General features: G+C 45.7%; 1 protein-coding gene across 1 annotated transcript in view; it reads right to left on the bottom strand.

Annotated features, from left to right (window-relative positions):
• Nucleotides 1-4,370: 4,370 nt before the first annotated feature.
• The window catches only part of RBP2 (retinol binding protein 2), a 66,400-nt gene continuing 44,039 nt past the window's right edge, over nt 4,371-26,731 (bottom strand). The window contains exons 3-5 of the mRNA XM_045503485.1: nt 14,017-14,195; nt 6,205-6,306; nt 4,371-4,632 (exon numbers count right to left, since the gene is read on the bottom strand). Of these exons, the coding sequence (XP_045359441.1) occupies nt 4,582-4,632; nt 6,205-6,306; nt 14,017-14,195 (332 nt within the window). The 3' untranslated portion in view covers nt 4,371-4,581. The remainder of the gene's footprint in view (nt 4,633-6,204; nt 6,307-14,016; nt 14,196-26,731) is intronic.

Below are 26,731 nucleotides of genomic sequence, written 5' to 3'. Positions count from 1 at the left end.
AGTGCGTTTTCTGTTGTCACATTTCAAAGAAGATGGGATTTTGTCCACCTTTCCAGGCCTTGCACTGGGTTCCCCATCATGATTCATGACCGAAGTGATCCAGAAGCATGAGGGGCAACTAAAGTGAGGACCAACCCCAGAAAAATCTATGACCAAATCTTTAAAGTTCTTGAAAATTCTGTTAGTGCATTTCTATTTCATTTTCTCAAGCCCCAGCTTCTAATTGGGTCCAATTACATAACAAGTGTAATCAGCGAGCCAAAATTAAATACCCCCAACCTTTGCCCTTCTAATCAATCACAAGTCATGAGTGAAAAGAGCTGGTTCAAGTGGAAGAATTGGCTCCGGGAGGCCTGCTCTGTCTATCAGTTCTGTCCAGCTCTGCACAGAGGTGGGACCAAACCCCCCAGCCTAGGAGAACGTGAACCAGTCATCTCCAGTGACATCCTGTCTGCAGTGGAATTAGTCTTGAAGGAAATTTAGAGTGAATGCTGACTTAAGAAAAATGCAGCCCGGTTTCAGATGATTGGGAAGACATGGCTTTAGAGGTTGCCTGAATATGATAGGTGTCTCCCCTGCCATGAAGCTTCTCCAGAGAGCATGAAACCACTTCTCTTCAGGGGCTCAGGACACGCAGGCCGAGGTCCTGATACAGCCTCCAGAGAGATGTGTAGGTGGTCTGCACTTGCTTTGGTCACCTGTGGAGATGGACTGGGCTTTGTTGAGAGTGTGCAGGTACAAGTGCATAGGTGAATATGCATTCGGAATAAATCATGCTTTGGGGAGCCTGGGTGGCTCAGTCAGTTAAGGGTCCGACTTCGGCTCAGCTCGTGATCTCGCAGTCTGTGAGTTCAAGCCCCACATTGGGCTCTGTGCTGATAGCTCAGAGCCTGGAGCCTGCTTGGGATTCTGTGTCTCTGTCCCTCTTTGCCTCTCCCCCACTCAGGCTCTGTCTCTCTCTCAAAAAAAAAAAAAAGCATTAAAATGAATCAAGTTTTAACTGAAAGAAGTAGGGTTTGTCATTGTGCCTGCCAAGCACCTGCAGGTGACTCACCTGGGGGCCTTGTAATAACACAGATTCCTAGGCCCTGCCCATGACCTCAGAGCCACAATCTTGAAGGGGGAGGGAGGCAGGAATCTGTGTTTTTAATCAATTCTCCTGTGATCTTCACATTTGGGGACTATGTAAGGGATATCAGTGTTTTTGTTTTTAAGTGTTTATTTATTTACCTGGAGAGAAAGAGAGAGCAAGAAAGGGTGGGGGGCAGAGAGAGAGGGAGACACAGAATCCCAAGCAGACTCCATGCTGTCAGTGCAGAGCCTGATGCAGGGCTCGAACTCACAAACCATGAGGTCATAACCTGAGCCGGAAACAAGAGTCAGATGCTTAATAGATGGAGCCACCCATGTGCCCCGGGGAAGTCAGTATCAAAATGCTTAGAAAGCAAGAGTTTTAATGAAGGGATCACTACCTTAGCACACATGTATGTATAAATCAATGGGACTGGGGAAGAGAATGAGTACTGACTACGGTTTTAGGTTCTGTGCTAAGCTCTTGCCCAATCTTGCTAGATTTGTGACGCAGCCTCCATAGTCTTTATTCCTGACTCCACAGAAGGAGAAACAGAGGCTGCACCCCTGTCCAGCTGAGCAGGGTCTGAACTAAGGGCTGAGGCCAAAGCCCACATTTCAGCAACTCAGTGCTCCCCATTTATGAACTGGGGTTTTCAGTGGGCAGGCTTTTTTAACTTTCAAGCTCAGGCCCCATGGTTCATAGATCAGCACATCCTCCCTCAGGACATCTCTAGAGGCTGGGGTTTGAGGTTCTGAGAGTCTTTCCCAACAGCCCATATGGGGCTATATGCCTCAGTGTAAGATGGGTTTTCAAAGGTGACTCCTTCCACTCTGTCCCTAAACAGACTTGTCCGTGTGCTGGGGGAAAGCATTGTTGTCATGATTTAGTCTTGAAATCGGCTGAGGGAAGAGAAACACAAGAGGCAGGGCTTGCCCCATCCCGCCCACAGTGAGTGAGGAACATGGGGACAGGCCCTGGCGCACAACATCTGCCCAGCTTTGAAATGAATACCTCAAATTCGACCACTTCTGCGTGCCACTTTCTTTGTTGAAAAAAGAAGGAGCAGTAGAATGAATGGAGCCACTGTTGGTCTTTTGTGCCACAGGGAAACTAATCAGTTAACTCTTCACTTGTGGAAAAGGTACGCTGAGAAAATCCCACTTGGAAATGGGAGTTTTAAATTATATTGTTTGTTATCTGTCATTGAAAAAGTGGTCTACACATGTAAGGAACAAGGTGGTGTTTCCAAAACACTGTCCAGGAGTGAAACACTGTGGGTAAAGGGATCCCGGGGCTTCAGGCCCAGCTTCTTTGCCTCAGAACTTGTCAGAACTTTAAAAACAGGAATTCTCACGAGTTTCTAAGAAGGAGATACGGTTTTCATCATTTCCAAAGTTCATTTGACCATCAACTTCTTCACAGAATCTCGGGGGGCTAACATCCCCTGGAATACACTTTGCAGAAGCTAGGACTGAAAGTTACTAGTAATTAGAATCCCTGCCATGGACAGAATACCTGATAGCTCGTCTCAATGGGCTTTCAGATGGATCTTGTTCTCTAGGGCTTTCTTGAAGGACAAAGGAGAGGGTGATTTGAGGCTGTTTTGGACAAGGGCGAAACTAGGAGTGGGCATCAAAAGGGGGAGCTGGGGCTTCTGGAGAAGCTCCAGGGGGGCTGGGGACAAAGAGCTTGCTTCATCAGTCCCTGCACTTGGAGACGGGCCTGCAGCTCCTCAGGAAGCTCCCCTCTTCCCTAGAGCCTGTGGGAAGACCCCACCCCCACCCAGGCAGCATGACGCTCCATCCAGGCACTTCTCTGTCTTTCCTGGGGCAGGAACATGGCATGGCTGTTGGGGAGGACAGATTGCCAGGAGGCCTGTGGCATGGATGCCTGGTCAAGGGTTTAGGCCAAGGCTGGCCCTGGGCCATGTGGCCAGATTACAACTTTTCTCTCCCGCCTTGATTCTATTTAGGCTGCTCAGGATCGATGAATGTTCTGTTCATTCAAGTCACACCCGAGTGTGCCAACACCACGTGCTACTGCTCTGGGGATAAACCTGCTTTTCGAAGATAATGCTTACCTAATGGTGGGATTCTAGGCCCTGCTACAAAATGGGGAGGAAAATGGCTTTGAGCTATGGGGGCTTCTCAGGATCCCATGAATGATCCACCATAAATCTCTTCCTATTGACTACCATGCTGTTCCAGGTGCACTATTCCATTGGTACATCCAGCAGGAAAATACAATTCAGCTCAGAGTAACAAACCTAATGTTCTGGAAGTACCAGGAGGCCTTGGGGGTCCCGAGCCATCCCTACTTAGTATCCACTCATCTGGGCCCCTGGGATGTGGAGGGAGTAGCTCTAAATAATGATCAGAGCTAGCAGGAACTTCATTCTTACCATGTATCAGGTTCCATTCCAAGCACTTTGTATGCAATAGCTTGCTTAATGCTCACATTAACCCCATGGAGGAGATGCTATTTTGTCTTCTCCATTTTATAGAAGAGAAAAACATGGATAGAAAGGCCAATGAGGGGCTCCTTGGTGGCTTAGTCAGTTAAGCATCTGACTCTTGTTTTCAGCTCGGGTCACAATCTCATGGTTCATGAGTTTGGGCCCCATATTGGGCTCCGTGCTGACAATGTGGAACCTACTTGGGATTCTCTCTCTCTCCCTCTCTCTCTACCCCTCCCATCTCTCTCTCTCTCTCTCTCTCTCTCAAAATAAAGATATGAACTTCAAAAAAAAAAAAAAAAGAAAAGTCAATGAAGTTCCCATGGTTACCTAGCTAAGAAGTGGAGAAGCAAAACTTGAACTCAGGCTTCCTGGAAGTGCTTAGCAAGTCCTCTGCAGAGGTGCCATTTTGCCCATAGATGAAGGGAAGAGGGCTGTCCTGGGCCAAGAGCAGCTGGTACTGAAGATCTGCAGAGACCCTTAGAAGTAGCTGGGCCCATGTTGCTGAAGGCAAAGTGCAAACTGGAAGCCATCTGCATTCTTAAAATAGAGAATCTGGGAGAAATGAATGTACTATCCAAAGGAATGAATCACAAAGGGCAATGTTCAAGAATTAGTAGGGGATGCTGATGTCAGCCAGGGAATGTTTCTGAGTAAAGTAATTCCCCCAAACAAATTAACAAAAAACAAATAAAATGAAACCAAAAAATAAACAACAACTACCACAACAAAAGCTACACAGAAAACCACCATGTGGGCAATCACACTGTTGCCTGTGGATAAAACTGAGAGTTCTAGAAATAAAGGGAGATAGATATAAAGGGTTTCAAAGTATGGGAGTGATTTTTGTTTTTTCATTTAATGCCAGGTTTCAACGAAGGAAGTATATGTTTGTCAACTGTTAACACACTCATTCTGTTTTAAAACCCATCCAGATGCCTTACTGGGCTCTGTTAGGAGGGGAGGGTCCCCATGGCCTGCTTCCCTAAGCCCACAGAGAACCCACGTGGGAAGTGTGGAGCACGTGCTCAGCAGGCCCCCTCGTGGGCCATTACTTCTTCTTGAACACTTGATGGCACACCTGGTCACCGCAGGTCAGCTCCTGCAAGGTTAGAAAGTGGGTGAAGTGACTAGCAAGCCAGGCCTTCCTATGCCTGTACCTCCCCCTGCCCCCGCCTCTTGGTGTCTGGGAGCTGGGGTGGTGGGGGAAGCTGGAATAAAGAGGACACTTAGTCATTCTGGGCAAAGTGCATCTCATAGACCCAATCAGCTGGCATGCCCTGCAGGTAGCAGTAATTTGATTTTGACACTTGAATTGAGCTTGAACAACTATAAAAATGAAAAATGCAAAGAAATTACCCTCTTGGGCGGGATTTTTCCTACTCCCGTGATTAAAGCAACATCTCCTAATTTATAAAAGGCAGTGAAGCCACAAAGAAGGAAGGGCTCTAGTGGGGAAAAGCATTTGGAAGGCAAGGGCCTGGGAATATGCTGGCTGGTGGGGTGTCACTCCATCCTGGGGGCTTTCTGGCCTCTGGGGATTAGAATGTGGGTTGGCGACATCACAGGCAAGGACAGGGCATGGGCTGCAGAAGGGCTCCCCCCAGGCCTGCCTATGCAGACAAGATGCTGCTTTTCATCTAGACAGAGGGAACCCCCAGGCCTTATCCTCACCTCATGACTCCTTGAGGGAGGAGGGAAAAATATGAGTGTGGGGACGGCCACAAAATCATTGCAGTTGACAATGAATCCATTGTCTTAGCCACAGGGACCATTGGGGATTGTACTACAATTAAAAAAATCCATCATCCAAACCAGAGCAGGTAGGGAAAACCATCAACGGAAAACACGGTGAATGCCTCCCATTTATCACCAGTTGACACTGCCTCCAAAATAAAGATCTCAGGTGAGGCAGAGCCCGCCTGTGAAGGGCACCATGGTGACCTGAATACCGACACTGGAGCCAGGCACCTGCTTGACTCCACAGGTGAATGAATGATTGAATGAATGAAGAGCCATTTGACAAATGAGTGACTGAATGTGTAAAGCAGTGAAAGATTTTCCCCTACATGAATGCCGGATGCATAAATTTCCTTGAAGGTTGAAGACTGAAAAATTAAGCTATCTAGACACATAATTCATTTCGGGAGATCAGCAATTGTTCCTACTGCTCTGTCCTAATACCAAGTTTACCTGAAATAGTTCAGGATCAGGTGGGCACACCTGATGATGAGAGGGTAATGCCTGTGGTCTGTGAGATGGTTTCCCAAGCCCACCTGCCCCTGTCCACCCTACTCCCACCACTCTTCTTCCCTGGCTCACATAATGGTGAGGCCTGGACTTCCCCTCCCTTGGGGTGTCTTAATTCTGTGCCTCCCATTTCTCTTCAGCTGGTCTTTAGCAGGTTCCCTGCATTTCTCCCCGGATCTTGGCTTCCTAACTCAGCATTGAACTTTCACTTTAATTGCAGCCGCTCACAGAAACAGCGATATAGATTTCTTCCTGGAGTCCCCTGAGCCAGATGGGAATGGCTTTCTGACTATGTGACCACACGCATTTGGCTGGAGCTCAGGGGAGGAGTGCAGGGCCGTTTTTCTTGTCAAAGCACCTGGCACAGTGAACCTGTCATGTGTGGAAGCGTGTGGAAGGGAGCCGGGCAGACCCCGGGACTTACCAGGTGCAGCTTGTCCCCCTCAACCCACTGCCTCCAGCCACGGTTCTCCTTCTCCCCCTTCTGCACGCATACCAGGACATCGCCTTCCCAGGTGATCAGCGTCTGCAATGACAGGTTCCCAGGCGAATCAAATGTATGGTCTTGATGGGGACCGAGCAAGCCTAAACCCGCAGCTGCACTCCCCGCGGCCATAGCCAGCCTCCCACTTGCCCACAGGGCAGAGCCCTCAGCTTCTGCCAAGCCAAGATCTGCCAGACTCACTTTCCACATATACCCACCATTCCCACCAAACCAGCTTATTGGAGCTGGTTCTCTTTTAAAGAATTCTACTCTCTCATTTTACCATACTGTGAAGATAGCATTTCAAATCAGTGGGGGAAAAGATGATGCATTTGACTATGTAAGGATGTAAACTTTGTGGAAGGGGAAAATAGCGTAATGTCAACAGATGAGTAACAAACTGGGAAAAATAACTGTAACACATATCAAAGACCTGACTTCCTTATATATAAAGGGCTCCTGTAAATCAATAAGAAAAAGATCATTCACCTAATAGGAAATTTTAAAAAGGATGCAGCCAACAGCTTACAAGGAGAAAAAAAACAAACCAGCAGATGGCTTTTGCCCATAAGAAAACATATTCAAACCTACTCATAATAGGAGAAATGCAAATTAAGGCTGGTGTTTTTTCAGATACAATTCATCATATGGTCAAAGATCAAAGGGTCTGATAACACACTGAGTTGGAGGAAGTGTAGAGAAGCAGGCACCTCAGTAAACGGCTGGTGGGTATAGAAATTGGTGTGAGTCCTTTTGCAGGGCAATTTTATATTACCTTTTGAAATATGGCATTGTGTATACTCCTTGACCTAGAAATTCTGCTTCTGGGAATTTTCCTACAGACGCTACATTGTGAGGACTGCCTGTTGGAGGGCAATAATACACGCAGAGAAGCTACCTAACTAGCAGGGGCCACAACAGATGGCTTCAGTGCCGTCCTCATCATCCAGAAGCAGGACGGTGGACCTTCCCCCGGTCCTGGGTTTCCTCCAGGAAGCAATGCAGACTGGTTAGTAAAACAGGAGCAGCAGCAGAGATTCAGAGCTCATGTTGGACAGCCAGGCTGAGCAGACCAGTAGGTTGGAGAAGCCATAAACCTGCTGAATTCCAAGAGGCTCAAACTCCTGTGCATGGGGTGCCTGGGTCGCTCAATTGGCTGAGCGTCCAACTCTTGATTTCCGCTCAGGCCATGATCTCACGGTTCATGAGTTCGAGCCCTGCGTTGGGCTCTGTGCTGATGGTGTGGAGTCTGCTTGGAATTCTCTTCCCTCTCTCTCTGCCCCTCCCCTGCTCATGCTGTCTCCCTCTCAAAAAAAAAAAAAAAAAAAAGAAAGAAAGAAACAAAAAACTCCTGTGCACACACTTACAAATTTTACACCCCCCAACTCCTCTGCCCTCTGTTTCCCTTTTATTTCTCCTGGTACCTGCCTCAGGACGATTCGAACCAGCCCTAGGTGGTTCTCTAGGGCCACCCACCTCTGAGCTCAGATTAGGACTGCACGTGCACCTCCTGAGAGAATGATGTCACTCCCATGCAGGCAGTGGTTTTGTGTCGGTACTGTCCTTTCTCAGGGATGGCCCTGATGCCAGCTGGTTTTCTTCTAAGTATGTACAATCAGTAGTACACCTCTATGAGCAATATTATGCCAAGGACCAGACGTTTACTTTTCTATCTTGCAAGCCTAGTTGGTGACAAACTGACCTGTGTTTAGTCACTGTCCTTTGCACATTTAGGTCTATTTTTTGGTACAGATTTTCTTTCTACAGATTGTTAAGTCTACCTATTTCTAAAATATTTGACCTTGACCATATTATATATTTAATGTACAATTTTATTCCTCCTCATTTTACTCCTCAACACAATGCAGTGTTATTTGTTATAGCAAATGTCTGGAAGCCTCATCAATTCTGTCAGTGGGTGGCTGGTTAAATATGTGCGGTTCATCCATGCTGTGCAGCCCTTGAAAGGAGGAGGCAGCTCTCTACTTATGGAGGAGGGCAGTCTCCATAGTGCACAGTTAAGTCAAGAAAGCAAAGAGCAGGGCCACGTGCATAAAACAAGGGGGGTGGGTGCATGCCTGCATATGTTTGCACACAATCTCTTCAAGGAAGTAAAAGAACCCTTAGTAGTATTTTTTCCCGGGAAGGAACTGAGAGGCTGGGGGCCAGGATGGGAAGGAAATTTCACTTTTTACTTTTTACTTTTTAAAAAACCATCTGCATGTATTAATATTCCCTAAATTAATGTAATGATAAAATTGCCTATGTTTTCTAAAGAAAATATCTCCTCCTTTGGGGCCATCCTAAGCCTCACATCTTTTTTTTTTTTTTTTTTAATTTTTTTTTCAACTTTTTTATTTATTTTTTTGGGACAGAGACAGACAGAGCATGAACGGGGGGAGGGGCAGAGAGAGGGAGACACAGAATCGGAAACAGGCTCCAGGCTCTGAGCCATCAGCCCAGAGCCTGACGCGGGGCTCGAACTCACGGACCGCGAGATCGTGACCTGGCTGAAGTCGGACGCTTAACCGACTGCGCCACCCAGGCGCCCCAATAAGCCTCACATCTTTGAATGTCTTGGAGAAGCTTAATTCACAAGGTGTTCCCTTTGCCCTTTTGGGAGGGAGATGTTGTCTGGAATATTCCAGAATTCTCTCCCAAGTAGATGAGAAGGGGATACTCATTTGTTGTTGCTCATCATCAGTCTTGCGACTAAGTTCCCTCCCAAAAGGATGAGAAACGACTCAAAATGTCTTCTATTTGGGCAAAGACCTTGTCTTCTAACCCTGCCTCCCCCTCCCACATTGCCTTACACCTAATGGACACCTAATACATGCTCATTGATCAAGTATCTGTTGCCCCCAATTGACAATAAGCTCCATGAAGGAAGAGGCTATGCCAGCTGTTCAGTTCTGCAACCCCAGGTTCGGCACAGTCACCAGCCAGAGAAGGTGCCTGGTAAGCAGTGTTAAATGAATCTGTGATTGAGTAATTTTGTCGAAACGGAATCTTGAGGTAAATCCACGTGGGGGAATAAATGAGCGTATGTATTCTTCATTGATGGTGGTTCTTGGCAATGACTCAGCCGACCCACCTCCTTGCCTTGGTTTCTCTGGTACCCCAGGAGTGCACCCATGGGACCATCAATATGGACACTGGATGGTAACTGTCCATCTACTTGTTTGCCTCCTCAGGAGGCTGTGAGATCTTTCAGGGCAAAAAGGGGTCAATGCAATGACCCAGGCCTGGCATGTAGTAGGTGCTTGACAAACACATAGAAGGAACAAAAAAGAAAAATGTTGGTGCATGAGGGCCTGTCCTAATATTTTCTGTTGATAAATCCTAGTAGGCAGCAAGATTAACAGTTACTCTGACCCTAAGTAAATCCATTACCAATGGTGATATCTACAATTAATGGCAACACCTACATGTTTCCTACATGAAACAGACGACAAGAAGAGAGGAGAGAGTGGTTAAATGAACTAAAATTCCACACTTCAACTTGGTTTAGCTGGTGTCCCTCATCCCCACATCAGAGGAGGTTTTAAAAGATGCCCAACTGTCTTAAAAGATCTTGAGACTGAGGAAATGGATACTAGTGAGGAAAATCATTGCTTGTGAGCTAGAGGGTGAAGAAGATGTGTTTGCAGTGAATTAAGGAAACTGGGCCCACACTGCAATTTCCCCTGTCTCAGTTTTCAAAGTTAACATCATTAAAAACAGCCCTGTATGGGAAATTAGATATGGTCCTGTATCAATGTTAAATTTGCAGAAGTTGACAACTATACTGTGATTACACAAAAGAATATCCCAATTCACAGGAAACACTCAATTATTTAGGGGTAACATATCAGACTGTTCAGAAAAATATATTTATATAATGGCAAGAGAACATGTACAAAAGATAGAGCAAATGGGGCAAAAATGATAACAGTTAGGTAACTCTCAGCAGAGGGTATACAGATGTTCTTTGCTACTTTCGTGCAACTTTTCTGTAAATTTGAATCAGTCCCCAAGGAAGTTTTTTTTTTTTTAAAGGAAAATAACAGCTCTTTAAGAGCATTAAAGGGCACTATTAACAGGTTTAAACTCTCCCAGTGCACCTGCCCTCATGGAAGAGTTATTCTGGCAGTGCCCACTGTCCCCTCCGGCAATCCCTGAAGTGGGGACCTCCTGTGTTTCCCCTGGGCTCTGGCGCATAATAATCACAATGGCATTATTTGTTCTAACTGCCATCATCTGTGTCTGCGTTCCCCTGCCCTTACTGTCTGCCTCCAATTACTTATTGTTTTTAATTGAGATATAATTCCCATACAATTTACCCTCCCTTTTAAAGTATATAATTCAGTCATTTTTAGTATATTCACAGGGTTGTAAAACCATCACCACTATCTAAATCCAGAATATTCTCATTGTCCTCCAAAGAAGTCCTGCATGAATTAGTCACTGCTACCCACTCCCTCTGCCCCTGGCAACCACTTTCTGTGTCTATAGGTTTGCCTATCATGGACATTTTATATAAGTGATACGACAAGTGGCCTTCTGTGTCTGACTTCTCTCACTTGGCAGAATGTTTTCCAAGTTCATCCAGGTTGCAGCAGGTATCAGTACTTTATTCCTTTCTATGCCCATATGCTATTCCATTATAAGATTATTAATTACTTCTTTTTTAATGTACTTTTATTCTGGGCAGCTTGTGTATTTTTTTTTTTTTTTTTGCTTGTTTGCAAGCTTGTTTGCTTGTTTGCACCTTCTTGAAAGGTGCTTTAAATTCTCTTAGAAACAAATCAGAATAGGAAGTGACCCACGTGACCCATAGGAAGGAAGAAGATGATCCCTGGTTCCCTCAAAGATTCGACCCCATGATCAAAGTGGTGTCACTGTTCCTGTTCTGGCATAGACCTGGGCACTTTAGGGCTCTATTGTGCCTCTGCTACAACCCCACCCTACACACATCTCTCCCCCAAACTGCCCAATGGGGAGATTCTCAGAGGGGTTCCTGAGGGTGACCAAGTTGTTGAGAAGTAGAGCCCTGGAGCATAAGAGCATGAGTGCTACAGCAACATATACACACACAGATACATGCACACACACAGACACACACACACACACTCATACACATGCACACATATACATATATGCACCCGTGCATACTGGGGCACATACATGCACATGTGCACACATGCACATAGACACACAGCTTTGTGTGCACTCACACATGCCACCACCTGTGGAAGACAGAAATTCAGCAGAGAGGTAGACTCACTTGCTCCCTGTAGTCCCTTTCCAGCTGAAGGAATCCAGTCAAGTTACAGTGAGTAGGTAGTTCCAAGGGCATCTGCTCTCTGTGCAATTCTCATGGGAACAGTCCTTTGCTGGAGGAGACTGGGCACATTCTGTCCTGGGCACTTCTCAGCCCCCACCAGTCTCCTCTGAGTGTGTGTGTGTGTGTGTGTGTGTGTGTGTGTGTGTGTAAGCCCCAACTTTTTGTTTTGGGCAGAACAGAGACAAAAAGTGGGAAGGGGGATTCTCTCTCCATCAAAGGTGATGGAAAAGCCAGTCAGAGACAACAGGGTTGCTTTTCAATAGCCCAAACCCAGAATGGAAAGGTGAGGGAAAATGAATCATTGTGAACAGATCAGGCTGCAACAGCAGAGTGATGCAAAAATCCAGACCACAAATTTCCTTTCGGTTCTGGTGTCTGAGGAATTGGCCTTCTAGCCACACAGTTCAGAGAAGGCTTGTCGATCCATCAATCCCTCGGGGAGGGATTCTACAAGGGGCTGTTCCAGAGCCCGGAAGCTCGGGCTCTTATGCCAAGATTGCTCTGATGGAAGCATTTCCAAAGTGCTTTTCATTTCCCACTTTTCTTTAGCAAGGAGCACTAAATATAATTCAACCTTGACGTGATGGCTGAGATTATCAATGCTGCAGGACAACTTGATTGAGAAATAAAATGTGTCCTGCTCTCTTGGCTTCAGACTCATCACCGAAGAATGATGACAGCTTTTTCTCCCCACCCAGGAGAGCAGCCAGACCTCATGTCCCTGGCTTTGGGGGAGGATTGAGACCTGTGACTTTGAAGGCGCTCCTGGACGCACTGGAGAAAAGTGGGACTCTGTAGAGAGTGGGGCTTACGGTGAAAGGGGAAGGGCAGGGTGGAGGATTCTGCTTTCCTGAGACACTCCAAGGGGATGGCCCACTGCTGGGGGTTGAGGGCACAAATACCGGTGGACACGATACTCAGCCCTGCCCGCCCTCACTTCGGGAGCCAGGGCAGAGGTCCTGGTGTCTACATTGGCATGGGGGGAGTGGGTGCTATAAATATTTAAGCTGCCCACCGTGGTATAAACTGCATGGGCCTGGACAGTGAGTGGTCTGTGGCAACCATGCTAAATGATACCCCCAGAAGTTTCCTGGACTGTATCATCCATGAGGTTCTTGCACGATGCTAAGATTGGAATGGGGGAATCCTTAAATATGACTGAGATGCATTTCTCCCCACTCCTACTTGTGGGGACTGACCAGGTGTAACTGGATTTGGATAACCAAAGACAGGTGCACTTACTATAAGTGTGGGCACCGTGGAGATTGCACACTGCGTTATGATTTCACATGGGGTTGCAAGAGGAGAGGGGGGCCTGCTGTTACCTCGCCTTCCCCCCTTCCTCCCCACTTCCCCCTGTTGCTATCCTTCTCTACCTTATTTACAAAAAGCTCTTCTGGGCAAGGACCTATCTCCTCTGCAGAGTCCAGTCCTCAGGCTTTGAGATAACTCTCGACTTATGCACTCAGAGTTGTCTGCTCACTACCAAGGTCCTACCTACACCCAAGCAGTTCCAGTGGCTGGAAGTCTGGCCTTCTGATAAATGGAGGCTTTCCTCAGTGATGTCCTGTGAGTTAAGGTGATGCTGAGACAGAAGATTCCTCCAAATACCAGGACTGGGGACACCCTGACTTCATTTAGTCTACTGACTTTTTTTGATTAGCACTTTCTTTTTCTTTTTCTCCTTTTGAATTTTTTTTTTAAAGTTTATTCAGTTTTGAGAGACAGAGAGCAAGCAGGGGTGGGGCAGAGAGAGAGGGAGACACAGAATCTGAAGCAGGCTCCAGGCTCTGAGCTGTCAGCCCAGAGCCCGATGTGGGGCTCGAACTCATGAACTGTGAGATCATGACATGAGCCAAAGTCAGATGCCTAACTGACTGAGCCACCCAGGTGCCCCGGCACTTTATTTTTCTTAATTTTTCTTAAAAAAAAATTACATCAGTTGGGATCCTCCAATATTGAGGTATTTCATATAAAAACATGAATTCTCAGCATCTCTTGAAAAGAAAAATGAAATCTAGCAACATAAGGCCCCAGGGCTCCATGGCAATGCTTGGCTGGTGCTGAGTAGGGTTGCCCCTGGGATGAAGCTGTGCTACCCAGCTTGTGAAATCACTGTCACTCCCTACAATATTCCACCTTCTTGGGCAGACCCATGTCGGCATAGGAGCTGGCCTCCTAATCCAGATCCTAGAGAGGTCGGCAGTCTTTTCATCTCTCCTTTCATTATAAACTTAGTGTAGAAGGCAGCTTGCCTCTTCCTGCTGAACTTCCAATAATTGCTAATTGCCAGCATCATTAAGTCCACTCTGGTCCCCTCTCCTGATCCCTCCCAGGTTGTTTCTGTCATATTTTCATTGTGAAGGCAGATAGCCAGCTCCTGCACACAGAGTATATGAGTAGAAACTGCCAGGCCAGGTCCTCACCTTAACAGTCCGATTGTCCAGGCCCTTTGTGTGTTCCTCAAACTCCACTCCAACGGTGAAATCCAGGTCATAGTTGCGGAACGTGCTGTTGGTTTTTGTCTTGAAGTTATCGCCGTTTTGATCAATGATCTTTGTCTGAGTCAGACGTACTGCGATCTTGCGGGTGGCAAAATCAATATCTGTTGGCAAAGGGAGTTGTGGAGGTTATGATGTGCTCAGCCAGACTCATTCATTTCTTTAACAAGGCCAAACATTTAGGACCAGAGGCACAGATCATGGGCAGGCCACATTTCTTTGCTCAAATGGAAAAGAAGAGTTGTCTTACACACGGCCAGTTTGGGCATCTCAGTCAATTGTCTGGAAACCTAGGGTCTCTCAGTGCCTCTTCAGGAGCCCTAATAGGAGGGAGAGGTAGCAGGCGGGGCTTACCTCTGAGCTGCAACTCCCAGTGTGTATGTGCATTCATACACATGCACACATACACATGCATGTGCATGCACACACACACACACACACACACACACACACAAACACCGCTCCACCTAGAAGCTCCATTCTATCTATCTGACATTTTGGGTTTCCTCCTAAGAGCTTGCTGAGAAAAAGACTTCATGGTTTAAAAGAAAAAGGACCACTTAAAAATAACCAGTCTAGATCATGGGTAAAAATGGACCTTTTGTTAATAGCCATGGAAAGTAAGGATACAAGCAAACTTTCATTAAAAAATTTTTTTAAATGTTTATTTATTTTTGAGAGAGAGAGAGAGAGAGAGAGAGAACAAGTGGAGAAGGGGCAGAGAGAAAGGAAGACACAGAATCTGAAGCAGGCTCCAGGCTCCAAGCTGTCAGCACAGAGCCCAACACGGGGCTCAAACTCATGAGCTGTGAGATCATGATCTGAGCTGAAGTCAGATGCTCTACTGACTGAGCCACCCAGACACCCCAGCAAACTTTCATTTTTAAAGCAGATTGAGGATGTACTTAGCTAGGCTGTTCTGCCTCAGTCATGAGCCCCCAGGACAACTTTATACATATTCCAGACACTTAATAAATAGTTGTTCAGAGGTTTCTTTGGTTATTTTTAAGGAAAAGATGAATAGTTGTTTATATTTTTTTATTGCAAAAAGTTTAAAACAAAACAGAGAGGAGAATACAAAGAACTACACAAACCACTATCCAGATTCAATAATTAAGATTTTGCCTCATTTACTCCATTTACATGTTTTCTCTGCCTTGATTTTTTTCCCATCAAACTCTATAGCAGTTCTTTTTATCCCCAGCTTTACTAAGATACAATGAACAAATAACAATGCATAACTTTAAGTTGTACAATGTGATGATTTGAAACATGTATATGTTGTAAAATGTTTACGAACAATAAGGCAGTTATTTTTAAAATTCAGTAAGCATCAGAATTTCCATGAAAACTTGTTCAAAGAGATGACTGGGCCCTGGTCCCATATGTTCCGACTCTGTTAGGTCTCAGGGCAAGCCATGAGTTTGCATTTCGGATAAACTCCAAGGTGATGTTCATTATTATTTGTCATTGACCACACTTTGAGTAGTATTCCTATGACAATTGGTTGACAGATTGACAAATGGTACATATGCAGTCTTTGTTTTCACATATATTTTTGATTAAAAACAATGGCAATGGATATTTGAAAATTAAGTTTCGCCAGAGAGCCTTCCAGTTATCTTTAACTATATCTTTATTTTAAAACAGGAGTGAAGTTATTAAAAAATATTTTGAAGGAAAACATATTCATTTCTTAGAGACTATTAGTAAGTAAAAGGGAGTGTGCCCCTCAGTGGGGTGTTTCATTTACTAAGCCTTGAATTTTATAGTATGAAGCTAGGTGCAGAACCAACTTTCTCGCCAACCTCTGGTTTTGTATAAAATGTCACTGTCCTGTAGAATAGATTTAGAAACAAAGGATAATTCTGGGACTTGCTATAAACATTATTAAGCTCTTAGTATCTAGCCAAATCATGTTTGAATCTCTTTATGTCTGTGAATTCTCCAGATATTTTTGGATGTCAATCTAAATTTTTAATTTTTTTTTTTCAGAAATTCTACCTGGAAATTTTCAGAAACTCTGACATTGATACTGACCTCAAGAGTAAGAACAATTCAAATTCATTGAGTGTTCTTTCTCTGAGAACCCCAGTGCCATCTCTGTGGTAGGGGGGTGATTAAACTTGACCCTGTGTACTGTCTGGTGGGGGATAAATACTATTGAGCCCGTGAGAAAGACCAGCAGTTACCAACAGTTCAGGAAGCTCCAGTCAATATGGAGAATTAACATCTCTGCTGGCCATGCCCCACCCTTTCTGTTGTGCTTCTATGGTAACCAAGTATCATGTCCTTTATCCTCTCTTCCCATTTCCTTTCTGACCCATTTCCTTCTGGATCTCTTCAGTTACTATCACTCTAAAGGACCTAAACAACCTTGGTTCTAAAGGACCATGAAGGGACTGAAGCTGGCTGGTTGGACTTCACTGTGGGCCAGCAGTTTGACCACAGATGGGAACCCACAACGGTATCACATCTGCATGGGGAAGGGCCCTGGCTGGGATTTTGGAACTGAAATTGTATAGACAGCCTTTATCATAAAGAGAAGAATTTCACCTAGCATTAGGCAGCCCAGAAAGTAAAAGGATTACATACGTGTATCCTAAGTTGAAAAGAAAAAATAGGCTCAGATTGGCATGAACTGGTACATGAATGCTAGTGCCTTGCTCAAATATTGTTCACGAATATTGGTTGAGAACCTGTCATGTCTAAGAATTCACCAATGGGTCCCAAAGCTAGCTGCCCATCAGGATCATGTGGGAAGATGTAAAAACTACATATTTCTGGGTCTTACCTTAGACCCGGAATCTCTGGGTTTTTTTAGATCTTGGATTTCCTTATAAGGGGCTGTCTGGAGAGAGTTCCATGGTGTAAGAAATTTGAAAGCCATGGCTTAAGCACCTACTCCTCAAGCCATAGGTGATGACATGGAGGCTGAGAGAGGTTAAGTGACTTGTCTAAGTATACACGGCTGAAAAATCAATCACAGGATTTGATAATTGGATGGATATATGTGGAGGTATCAGGTTGGGAGGAGAAAACAGTGGTTTTCAGCTTTGGAGTCAAGGTGAGATCCAAAAAGTTGGACAGGGTATTCATCTTAGGGGGAACACAGGAGCCAAATTTTAGGTAAGATGATCTGGGGGCTATGCTGTGTGGACCCATGGTAATAGTTGGGGCGGTAACTAAGACATGCCTTGAAACCGACCAGGAATGGTGCCCCAGGGTGGAACCTCTGGGTTTCCCTTGGGAAACCTCACCCAACAAACTCATGAGATAAGTACCATATTATCTCCATTTTACCAATGAGGAAACTGGCTCAGAGAGGCTGTGTCACTTTCCCTGGGTTATATAGTGAGGAAGCAATACAGGTGGAATTTGAACTCAGAATGGCCTGTCTCCAGGGTCAGCACAGTGCTCTACAAGCCTGAAAGCTGTGGGCTGGCCCATCTTGTCAGGTCAGGCCATCCTAGATTGTGCACTTTCTGTGGCTGCCCAAATACCAGTAACTTCTGCCTGACCCTTCTTTATACTTCCCCTGGAGGCACAAGGACTTCTGGGTCCAGCTAGATGAGACCTCCCTGTTTGGGGCAGTTTATGTTTTCCAGAGCTCTAATGTATTATCTTCACCACATAGCAATGGTTTTCTGTGCCCAGGGTTCTATAAGAAATTTGAGGTGGGTCATTCACACTCCAGCCCCTGGCCATTCTCTGATACCTCATTTAGCTTCAGCTTCATGGCTTATGGAATTGTACCTGGGGACGTCCAAGCCACACGGACTGGAATGAGGCAACAGGATGTAGAATGAGATAAAGGCTCTCTCCTCTGCTCTTTGTGCTGTGAACACCTCTAGGCCTCTTCGCCCAGCATTCACAGATCCCGGGGCATCCCACTGTGTTTGCTTCATAGGTCATTTGGTCGTCAAAAAAATGTGGCCCGTGAGCTACTAAGTTCGGGAAATGAGGAAGTAAAAGCAAGAGAAGCTGGTTTCTACACTGAAGAACTTCACAGAGTCTTCATTCTATGAGAGATACTTTGCAACTCCAACAGTGGGGAGATAGGATGCATACTTTCCCAGTCTTATGTGGTCATAGCCCTGTGCTGTGGTGGGACATCTCACCCAGCCGGTCTGGTGCTCCGCAGAACATAATACAGAAAGCGCTAACAACCCCCCAATCTGAGGCATTATCTCAGTCACCTGGGCCCTGCAATTATGGAGCTATTTCCTGTTTAATTTTCACCCTTCAAGGCAACTGCTGGCTGTTGAGAATAGACTAAACAGGACCAAGTGTTCAAGTATTTCTGTCTTACAAATTAATCTTTCCTTAAAATTGCTAAAAGCCACTGAAGAATCTTCCATATCTGGCCAGTATAAACACATGGTTGTGGTAGGCAGAGGGCTAACATGTCACACTCCAACTCCTGCTTCTCTCCTTCTATCCCAGAAATAGTCTAGCGAGTCAGGTGACACCTGTGTGTCCAGCTTCAGTGCCATTGCTGGACCCTCGGGTCCAGATCTAGAAGCAGCAGAGAGTAGTGGCCATAAGTGGAGTTATTATTAACTGCATCATGTTGCTTTGAGGATTAACTTCGATGGTGTTTGTGAAGAGTTCTGCTCAGTGGCTGGTGCCTTGTGGTAATGGCCCCATAAATGGTAGCTGTTGCCATCATTGTAATCCTCATTATGAAGCCCCTTGATCTCAGAAGCTGGTGTGCTCAGAGTCCTTAGCATTTTTCCAGATACGCCCTGTGCGTTCGCCCCCTAAATCTCTGCCCCTCTCCTCCCAGCTCTCCAAATCTCCTAAGACCCAGCCCCAGCCTTGCCTTCTCTACTGCTGTTCTGCTCTTTTCTGCCTTCTTCCTCATCTGCTCTTCAGGCCACAGAGCTTTACCCCCAGGAGGCACTACCTGATAGTTTCCTCTGACTTTTTCACGGGGGTGATGGTTCTTTCCTCTGAAGTCTTACCTCTATGAGGATAAGGGCAATGCTGTCTGCTTGCTCTGTGTCCCCAGGATCGGACACAGAGTAGGTGCACCAGAAACACTTCTGGATTGGTTAATAGGCACCCTAGTTTGGGACAGTGGTTCTCACAGTGAGGTCCCTGGGCCAGCAGTTTCACAGCACTTGGGAACCTCTTACAAATGTAAATTCTAGGGCTTGCACTAGACCTGGGGATTGGGCCCTGCTTGTTTTTACAAGACTTCCAAGTGATTCTGTGCCTGCTAAAGTTCAGAACTACTGGTATAAAAGAGTGAGGGTCAAATCCAGGTATAAATCCTGGTCCAGATTTCCCAGCTACGTGACCTCAATGAAGTCACTTTGCCTTTCTGAGCCTAAGTTTTCTCACAGTAAAATGGGGAAAGAATGCTCATCTCGTAGGGTTATTTATGTAAGGTTTCTGTTAAAATGATGGTAAAATGCTTTACAGAGTAGTAATGAGTAGTAATAGATGCATTGGCCTCTACCCCTCAACCTTTCCTGTTTAGGTGAAACAGTGGCCAGATCAGCATTTAGTCCAGGGCGAAATAATTGGTTCATGTTTCTGCATCTCCGCTCCACAGTCCAAGGGCTCTGGACTCTGAAGGAACAGTCAGAATGGTGGCTTATCTACTCTCTCACTAGCATAGGCCTGGCTTGTCACATAGGAATTCTAGCCAGCTTGGCCAAACATTTGTCTACATGAGCCAGTTTCCTCACTGTGTAGTTTGGCCAGTGGATAGAAACAACTTTAGCTCTTGCTCCTGAGGTCCATGCTGTTCTAAACCCTGGTGCTGGAGCCGTAGTTAGGAGATGAGAAAGAAAACCACAGACCAGGTGTTAACCAGGTGAAACAAAGGGGAAGGCTCTGGGCAAAAGGACTAAGGAAGAATTGGGAATTACTGAGAAATTTAGAACAGCAGTGTTCCTCAGAGAGGATGTGGAAATCAAGGCACAGAGAATTTACGTGGTGGGTTCAGAGTGACCCAGCTGGGACAGAGCTCCTGACAGCTTGCCTACAAATACAGTCCGTTTATCGTTCACAACTAAGGCTCCCCTAACAAAAATTATTGCTTGTCCCTGGTTGCCTAGAAAGGTAGATCACAGCTAAAAATGCCTATTGCTCATAGAACTGGTTTGTCCTGGAAACACCACCCCCCGTCAATCTTTCTGACCAGTGCTAGGGGAATCTTATCAGGGGCTCTATGCAAATGGAATCAAGCATTGCTGCTTCTCTAGATTGAAAAATGGCTCGGCCTCTTGGCCACCCTTTAGCATTTGCACAGGCCAGTTAATCATGTCACCTCTGCTCCACCCCAGGGAAGGGAACCAAGTGTTCTGTTGGTAGATTCGTGATATTTCTAATCAAAAGGAAAGGTTCAACTGCAGCTGTAGAATACACACGCACACACACAGATTATAAAAACACTTCCTCTTTGTACTTTGCAGAGAAAATTATTTTCCTGATATGGTATTTTAACATCAGGGTTATCAAGTATGTTTTATCTGCTTTTCTGGATTAAAGGTATCTTCAAGCCTGATTTATAGCCAGGTGAAATGAATTTCTATCTCAGAGGAAAAGGTCCAAAGGCAAGCTATTTCTGAATAATATATGTGGCTTGTAGCTCCTGCAGAAGAAAACAACACTGAAGTGACTTTATTAAAGCATACTTTCCATAACTGCATTTTGAACAATGCAAGCCATAAAGTTGAAATATGAGTATACTACTCACCATTAAAATGCTTTGTAATATGCTTGCGCAAAAAGCTAAAGTTGCGGGCTAAAAGGGCAGGCACTCTTTGTAAATTAAAGAGAGAGATGCACACATATTCATCATATGAAATCTGAGACCCATTTCAAGGGCAGCTTCGATGGGCTTCAAACCTGGACTTCATTCTCAGATCATCAGCCCTCTCAGGCAACTGTGGGGAGAAGGGTGCAAGAGCAGTCTTCTCCGCATCTTCATACCATTTCGTCCTCCAGATAACACATTTAGAGAGAAAGTGAGCTGCCCCCCTGTCTGCCTCTTCCTTTCTCTCATGGGCATCTCCAAATATGTTTAAAACCTTTTGTAGCCAGCAGAGGCAGGCTGGAGACCTTGGGATGCCTCCCTGCTCCCCCGGCACGAGTTTACCTCCCCACCCATAATCTAGTACTCACTACTGGGTTGGGGGCAGGGTGGAGGTGCTGCCATTACAACCTAGAGGAGAAGGGGCTCTCGCTCTCCTAGGGGAAGATGCTAGGAAGAGGCTGAGCTTATCTTCACTGGGGCTTTTCTACCCCCAGCACTCTCTCTGTTTAAAAGTCCAACCAGTCTTTGCTTCAAGTAAAGGCTTTGGCAAGGTGTATAACTTCTTTGACTTAGGACCACCAGCAGAAATCCAAATTTTGTGAAATTAACTCCTTGGGTCATCAGACATTTTTTTCTTTCTCTCTGTCCCTCTCCCTCTCCCTTTGCCTCTCCCTCATTTGTTAATTAATTTCTACCCAGGGACTCTGAGTAACCCAGTGTTTCTGAGCATTCTGACTACGGGTGAGCTCCTCCTCTGCTACCCACATGCTTAGTACTTGTACCTAGAATAGTGCCATGGAAAGAGCTTGAGAGATGGAAGCAGGCAGACTGGGCTCTTGTCTGAGCAACATCATTTCTCAACCACAGATGACCCTGGGGAGGTCCTTTCACTTCCCTGGGCTTCGGATTCCTCATTCCATGAAATGGAAAACATTCCTTCCATCTTGATCCCTGACTATACCCTGAGCTCTAGATCTTGCGTCAATATGCCAATTTTAATACTCCAGCTGGATGTGTAACGGGCATGTGAAATCAAAATATGCAAAACAGAACCGTCAGCGCGTTCTGCCCTGCCCAGTACCCCTTACCAAACTCACGCCTCCCCCACGTCTTCTCTATTTCAGCCTATGGGATCAGCATCTTCCCAATTGTTCATCCCTAAGCCTGGGGCCATCTTCATTTCCCCCATATCCTCTGGTTTCACATTCCCCTAAAAGCCCTGTTGGCTTTATCTCCAAACTGTATGTTGAACCTGTTCTCTCTTCTCCAGACCCCTGGGCACTACTGGCCCAAGCCACCATTACTTCTTGCCTGAACAACACAGTGGCCTCCTAGGATGGGCCTCCCTACTTCTAGTCTTGCCTTCCAGTGATTCATTCTCTACACTGTAGCCACAGTGATCCTTAAAGAACATAAATAAAGTAGATTGTCCTCCACCACAATGTCTAAACTTCTCTTTGTTTGCCACTTCCCAACACATCAACCTTTGTGTTTCTTGAACACACCCAGAACCTCTGCACCTGCTGTCTCCTGTACCCGGGACGCTGCTTCTCGGCATTCGAGCCTTGGCTCACCTGTCAGCTCCTCAAACAGCCTTCTCTGACCACTCATCACTGTTCACTCAACAAGTCCTTTTTGTTTTCTTTAAAGCACTTACCTACTTTATTTATTTTCTCTCACGGCCACTAGTGTGTACACTCCTCAGGTGAGAGGGATTTGTCACCTCATTTACCACCATGTTACCAGTGCATAGGACATTTCTTGGCATGTCATAGGCGCTCAATGCATTTGTTGCAACTGAATAAATTACATGAAATAATATATATAAATTTCTAGAATGGTGCTCATCATGGCACGTGCTCATCTCTGATGGTAGACTGTGGCTCTTAAATCGTTAGGACAGGATTTGGAACATTGTGGGTATTCAGGAAACCTTTCCTGGCAGAGACAACTCAGGTGAGGGCTGCTCGACTTCAGCCTTTAAGCTTACCTCCTTTCTGATTGAATTTTCCAGAGACACACTAGGACTTTTTGCAGTAGCCTCTGCTCTTTTAAATCTGTGCATATTAATTTAAACGAAAAGATGGTCTTCATAGGAGATGGGCCCCACCTTCTTTCCCAAGTAAAGAGGAGAACTGGATTTTCCCCAATATTTACAATTGGTGAACTAAATATTTCCTAGATGTCTAAATTGAACATTAACTGAGCAATTTTAGGATACAAACCTTCCATTATATGTCCACATCTTTGCTGATTTACATGATGGTTCACTGAGTTACATTAAGGTGTTTCATTTTCCAGGCTCCTTCCCTGCCCTGTCACCACCCAGCAACCAAATCTAGTATATTTCCCACTCTGGACATCCCCCTGTCTACCTTCTTGGCACTGCTCTTACCATCTTCCCAGGGCCATTGCAACAACCTCTTCAGTTCTCTGACAGTTCTGCAGATCTATTCACCCCTGGTTGTCGGGGTAAGCATGGGTGCTTTCTCTCTCTTCTGCAGACAATTCTTCTCCTTGTAGGATGAAGTCCACATGTGGTGGCACACCCCATTCAAGATCTGACCTGTTACCTTTCTGACTCTGTTCAATCCCCTCCTTGCACTTCACCCTCTAGCAATACAACTTTTTCTGTTCCCTCTGCCCACACCACATTCTTACTGGCCTGCCCTTTGCACATACCCGCAGAACAATGCCTGACTACATTTCTGTGTGGAGCCATTCTCTCCTCCCTTCAAAACCCCACCCAGGACTTAGGAAGCCTTCAGTGACATTGTCCAGTAGCTCCACTCACCACCCACACACACATCTTGCTGTGGGCTCAAGGGATGGAATCACCTACTGTCTCATGGATGATAGATTGCATTTTTTTAATGGCTGCAACAGTACCTCTCAACCTACAAGCTATTCTTGCCATGTGGCTTTAACATTCCTCCCACTGAGAGACGGGTCTATGTACTCTTCCCTTGGAGGTAGGTGGGCTCATGACTACTTCGACCAATAGAATACAATGGAAGTGATGCTCTATGATTTCTGAGCCTGGATCATAAGAGGCCATTCAGCTTTCACTTCCTCTCTCTTTGGATACAGCAAGCATGCTGTGAGGAGACCCAGGCCACATGGGAACACCATGTATAGATATTGACAGCCCAGCTGAAGCCTCAGCTGCCAGCCAGTACCTACTGCCAGGCACAGAAGTGGGGAAGCCTTTGAGATGGCTCCAGCTTCAGTTATTGTCCACATGCAACAGAATGAAAGCCCCCTAGCAAGAACCTAGCAGGTAAACCTGGTCAGCCCCCAGAACCATGAGAGACAATAATAAAATTACTGTAGTTGTTTCAAGCCACTATATTTGGGGGTGATTTGTCACACTGCAGCAGAAAACAGGAACACTGTTTGTGCACGGCTATAACTCGGCTGACTACGTAAGTTTGAGCTCCTTGAGAGCGGAGACTGGGTTTGGTTCTGCCTTAGATGGCACAGTCTCTGGCATCCATGGCTAATGTCTGAACTGTGGTAGAAAAGTCAAGTGATTCCCCATGTCTGGACACTACTGGCCTCACTCCTTGGTAGTTAACAGACCTCCGCCAGCATTCTCTCACAATGCTGGAACTTCATTTTTAGATAAGCCTTCCTCAGGCTCTCCTTTAAATTAAAGACCACTCCCCCATTCCCTGATCCCCTGATCCAGGCTGCAGGGGGACCCCAGAAAGCTACAAACCCCTTAGGGTGCAAGAGTTTACCAGCTGCTTTCCTTGCTGTCAAGAAAGTCTAAGACCTCAAGAAACACCAGGTGCCTAAGAAGGCAGGAGAGGAGGTACCATTGACCCTTGGCACTCAGTCTCTGAACACTTAGTAACTTTGATGATTTGGGATAAAACCAAAGGTTATTGTGACATGTGATGCTGCTGAAGCTGGCAGCTGAGTCATGTGGGAAGGCTGATGTGTAGAGTGAGTCGCTGGCTAGTGACAAAGCCAGGTTGCCACCCAGACCCACTTCTCAACAGGAATCTCTCTTTCCCTACTGAGCCAGCCACCAGTCCCCCAGAGAAAGCCACCTCCTTGGTGTGAGGGATTAGAATCTAAGAAAGTGATGGTTCTTTAGTAGGAAATAGAGTTATACTTAGTGATATTTCCATATCGGGGGATTTGCAGAGATCTCCACATATGTTCTTCCCAAATGCCAAGGGTTTGAATGCTCAAAAGGGCAAGTTTCCCGACTTGTCAATGTTGGGAAAACAACCCCTGTTCCACAGGGTAGGTGTGAGGGAATTGTACAGGTCTGCTGGGTTGCCTGTAGCAGATTAAGTTGTGGGGGCAGCCCCACTCAGTTGCTTCCAGGGGATGGTAATAGTGGTGTTTACTTCTCACCTGAAGCCTAGAGAGGGGGCATCAGGGACCAGTCTGCACAACTGAAAACTGAACTGAGACTCAGTTTTATACCTGAAGTAACATAGGACTTTATTATTTAAGAAAACACAGCAAAGGACACAAAATTGCTTTCTGATTATATTCCCTGAGTCTGGCTTGTTCAGCACAGGCTGAGAGCTTGAAACTGCCAAACAGCCCGTGGATAGTACTATTATTCCTACCTGGCAGATGAGGAAACTAGTTCTGGAAGGTTAAAAAATTGGTCAAAGTCAGAGAACAAACCTTATGTGGGCTGGCCCCTCTGGTGTGGTTTCCTCACCTGCATGATCTGGTTCAGAATTACACTTCTGAGCTAAGCTCCAGACCATCTGCCCATGTGTAGAATCAGTCTTCCATTTCTTTTTTTTTTTTTAATTTAAAACAATTTTTTAGGTTTATTTATTTATTTATTTTGAGAAAGAGTGAGATGGGGAGGAGCAGAGAGAGAGGGAGAGAATCCCAAGCAGGGTCTATACTGTCAGCACAGAGCCTGATGTGCCTCAAACTCACTAACTGTGAGGTCATGACCTGAACTGAAACCAAGAGTTGGACACTTAAACAACTGAGCCACCTAGGCACCCCTCAATCTTCCATTTCTATTGTCCATTCAGGACACTAACCTCAGTGTCCTCACCTCACTAACTGCACTAACCTCAGTGCAACAGGTTTGGAGTTCTGGAAGGAAGATTTGTGCCTCCCTCCTCCTCCCCCAAGTATTTGAGGTAAAATTCTGACAGCCAGGAGGGAAAAGAAAGCTATTCTGTATTGGAAACATGTCTAAAGTACATGAAGAAAGTTCCAGTCTCTATACATCACACAATATGTCAGCTCTCCTTGTTCACCAACAGAGTAGAAATGTTCCTCAATGGAGCATCAATCGATTAAATGTCCAACTTCAGCTCAGGTCATGATCTTACAGTGTGTGAGTTCAAGCCCCACAGTGGGCTCTGTGCTAACAGCTCAGAGCCTGGAGCTGCTTCAGATTCTGTGTCTCCCTCCCTCTCTGCCCTTCCCTGTGCTTGTGCTCTGTCTCTCTCTCTCAAAAATAAATAAATGTTAAAAAAAAGAAATGTTCATCAAACTAGAAGTTAATTGCACAGAAAATTCCACAATTCCCATTCTTGGTGAGACTTTCCATCTTCATATCCAGATTGTTGGACCTCTGACCCCACGTGCAGCCTTAGCAGTGGGGAAATTCCAACCTGGAGCTCCTTATGTGGAAAGTTCTAAAGCTGGAAAAGGTGATGAGGAGGCTGTTGCAGGCTGTTGCCTGAAATAAGCACAGGCAGCCAAACCTCCCTGCCCAGCGCCTGGCCCATGGCAGCTGCCCCACATAGTGAGCTCCTCCTTCAGGTGTTATATGATTTCTGTCAGCCCACGAGAGATCCCACAAGAGAGTCAACTCAGGACACACATTGATCAAGCTTTTGGCCTGGAGTCCAGTTCAAAAGCCAGGTA

Source organism: Leopardus geoffroyi, chromosome C2, assembly GCF_018350155.1.
Source record: "Leopardus geoffroyi isolate Oge1 chromosome C2, O.geoffroyi_Oge1_pat1.0, whole genome shotgun sequence".
Lineage (NCBI taxonomy): Eukaryota > Metazoa > Chordata > Mammalia > Carnivora > Felidae > Leopardus > Leopardus geoffroyi.
This window is presented reverse-complemented; position numbering and strand designations above follow the sequence as displayed.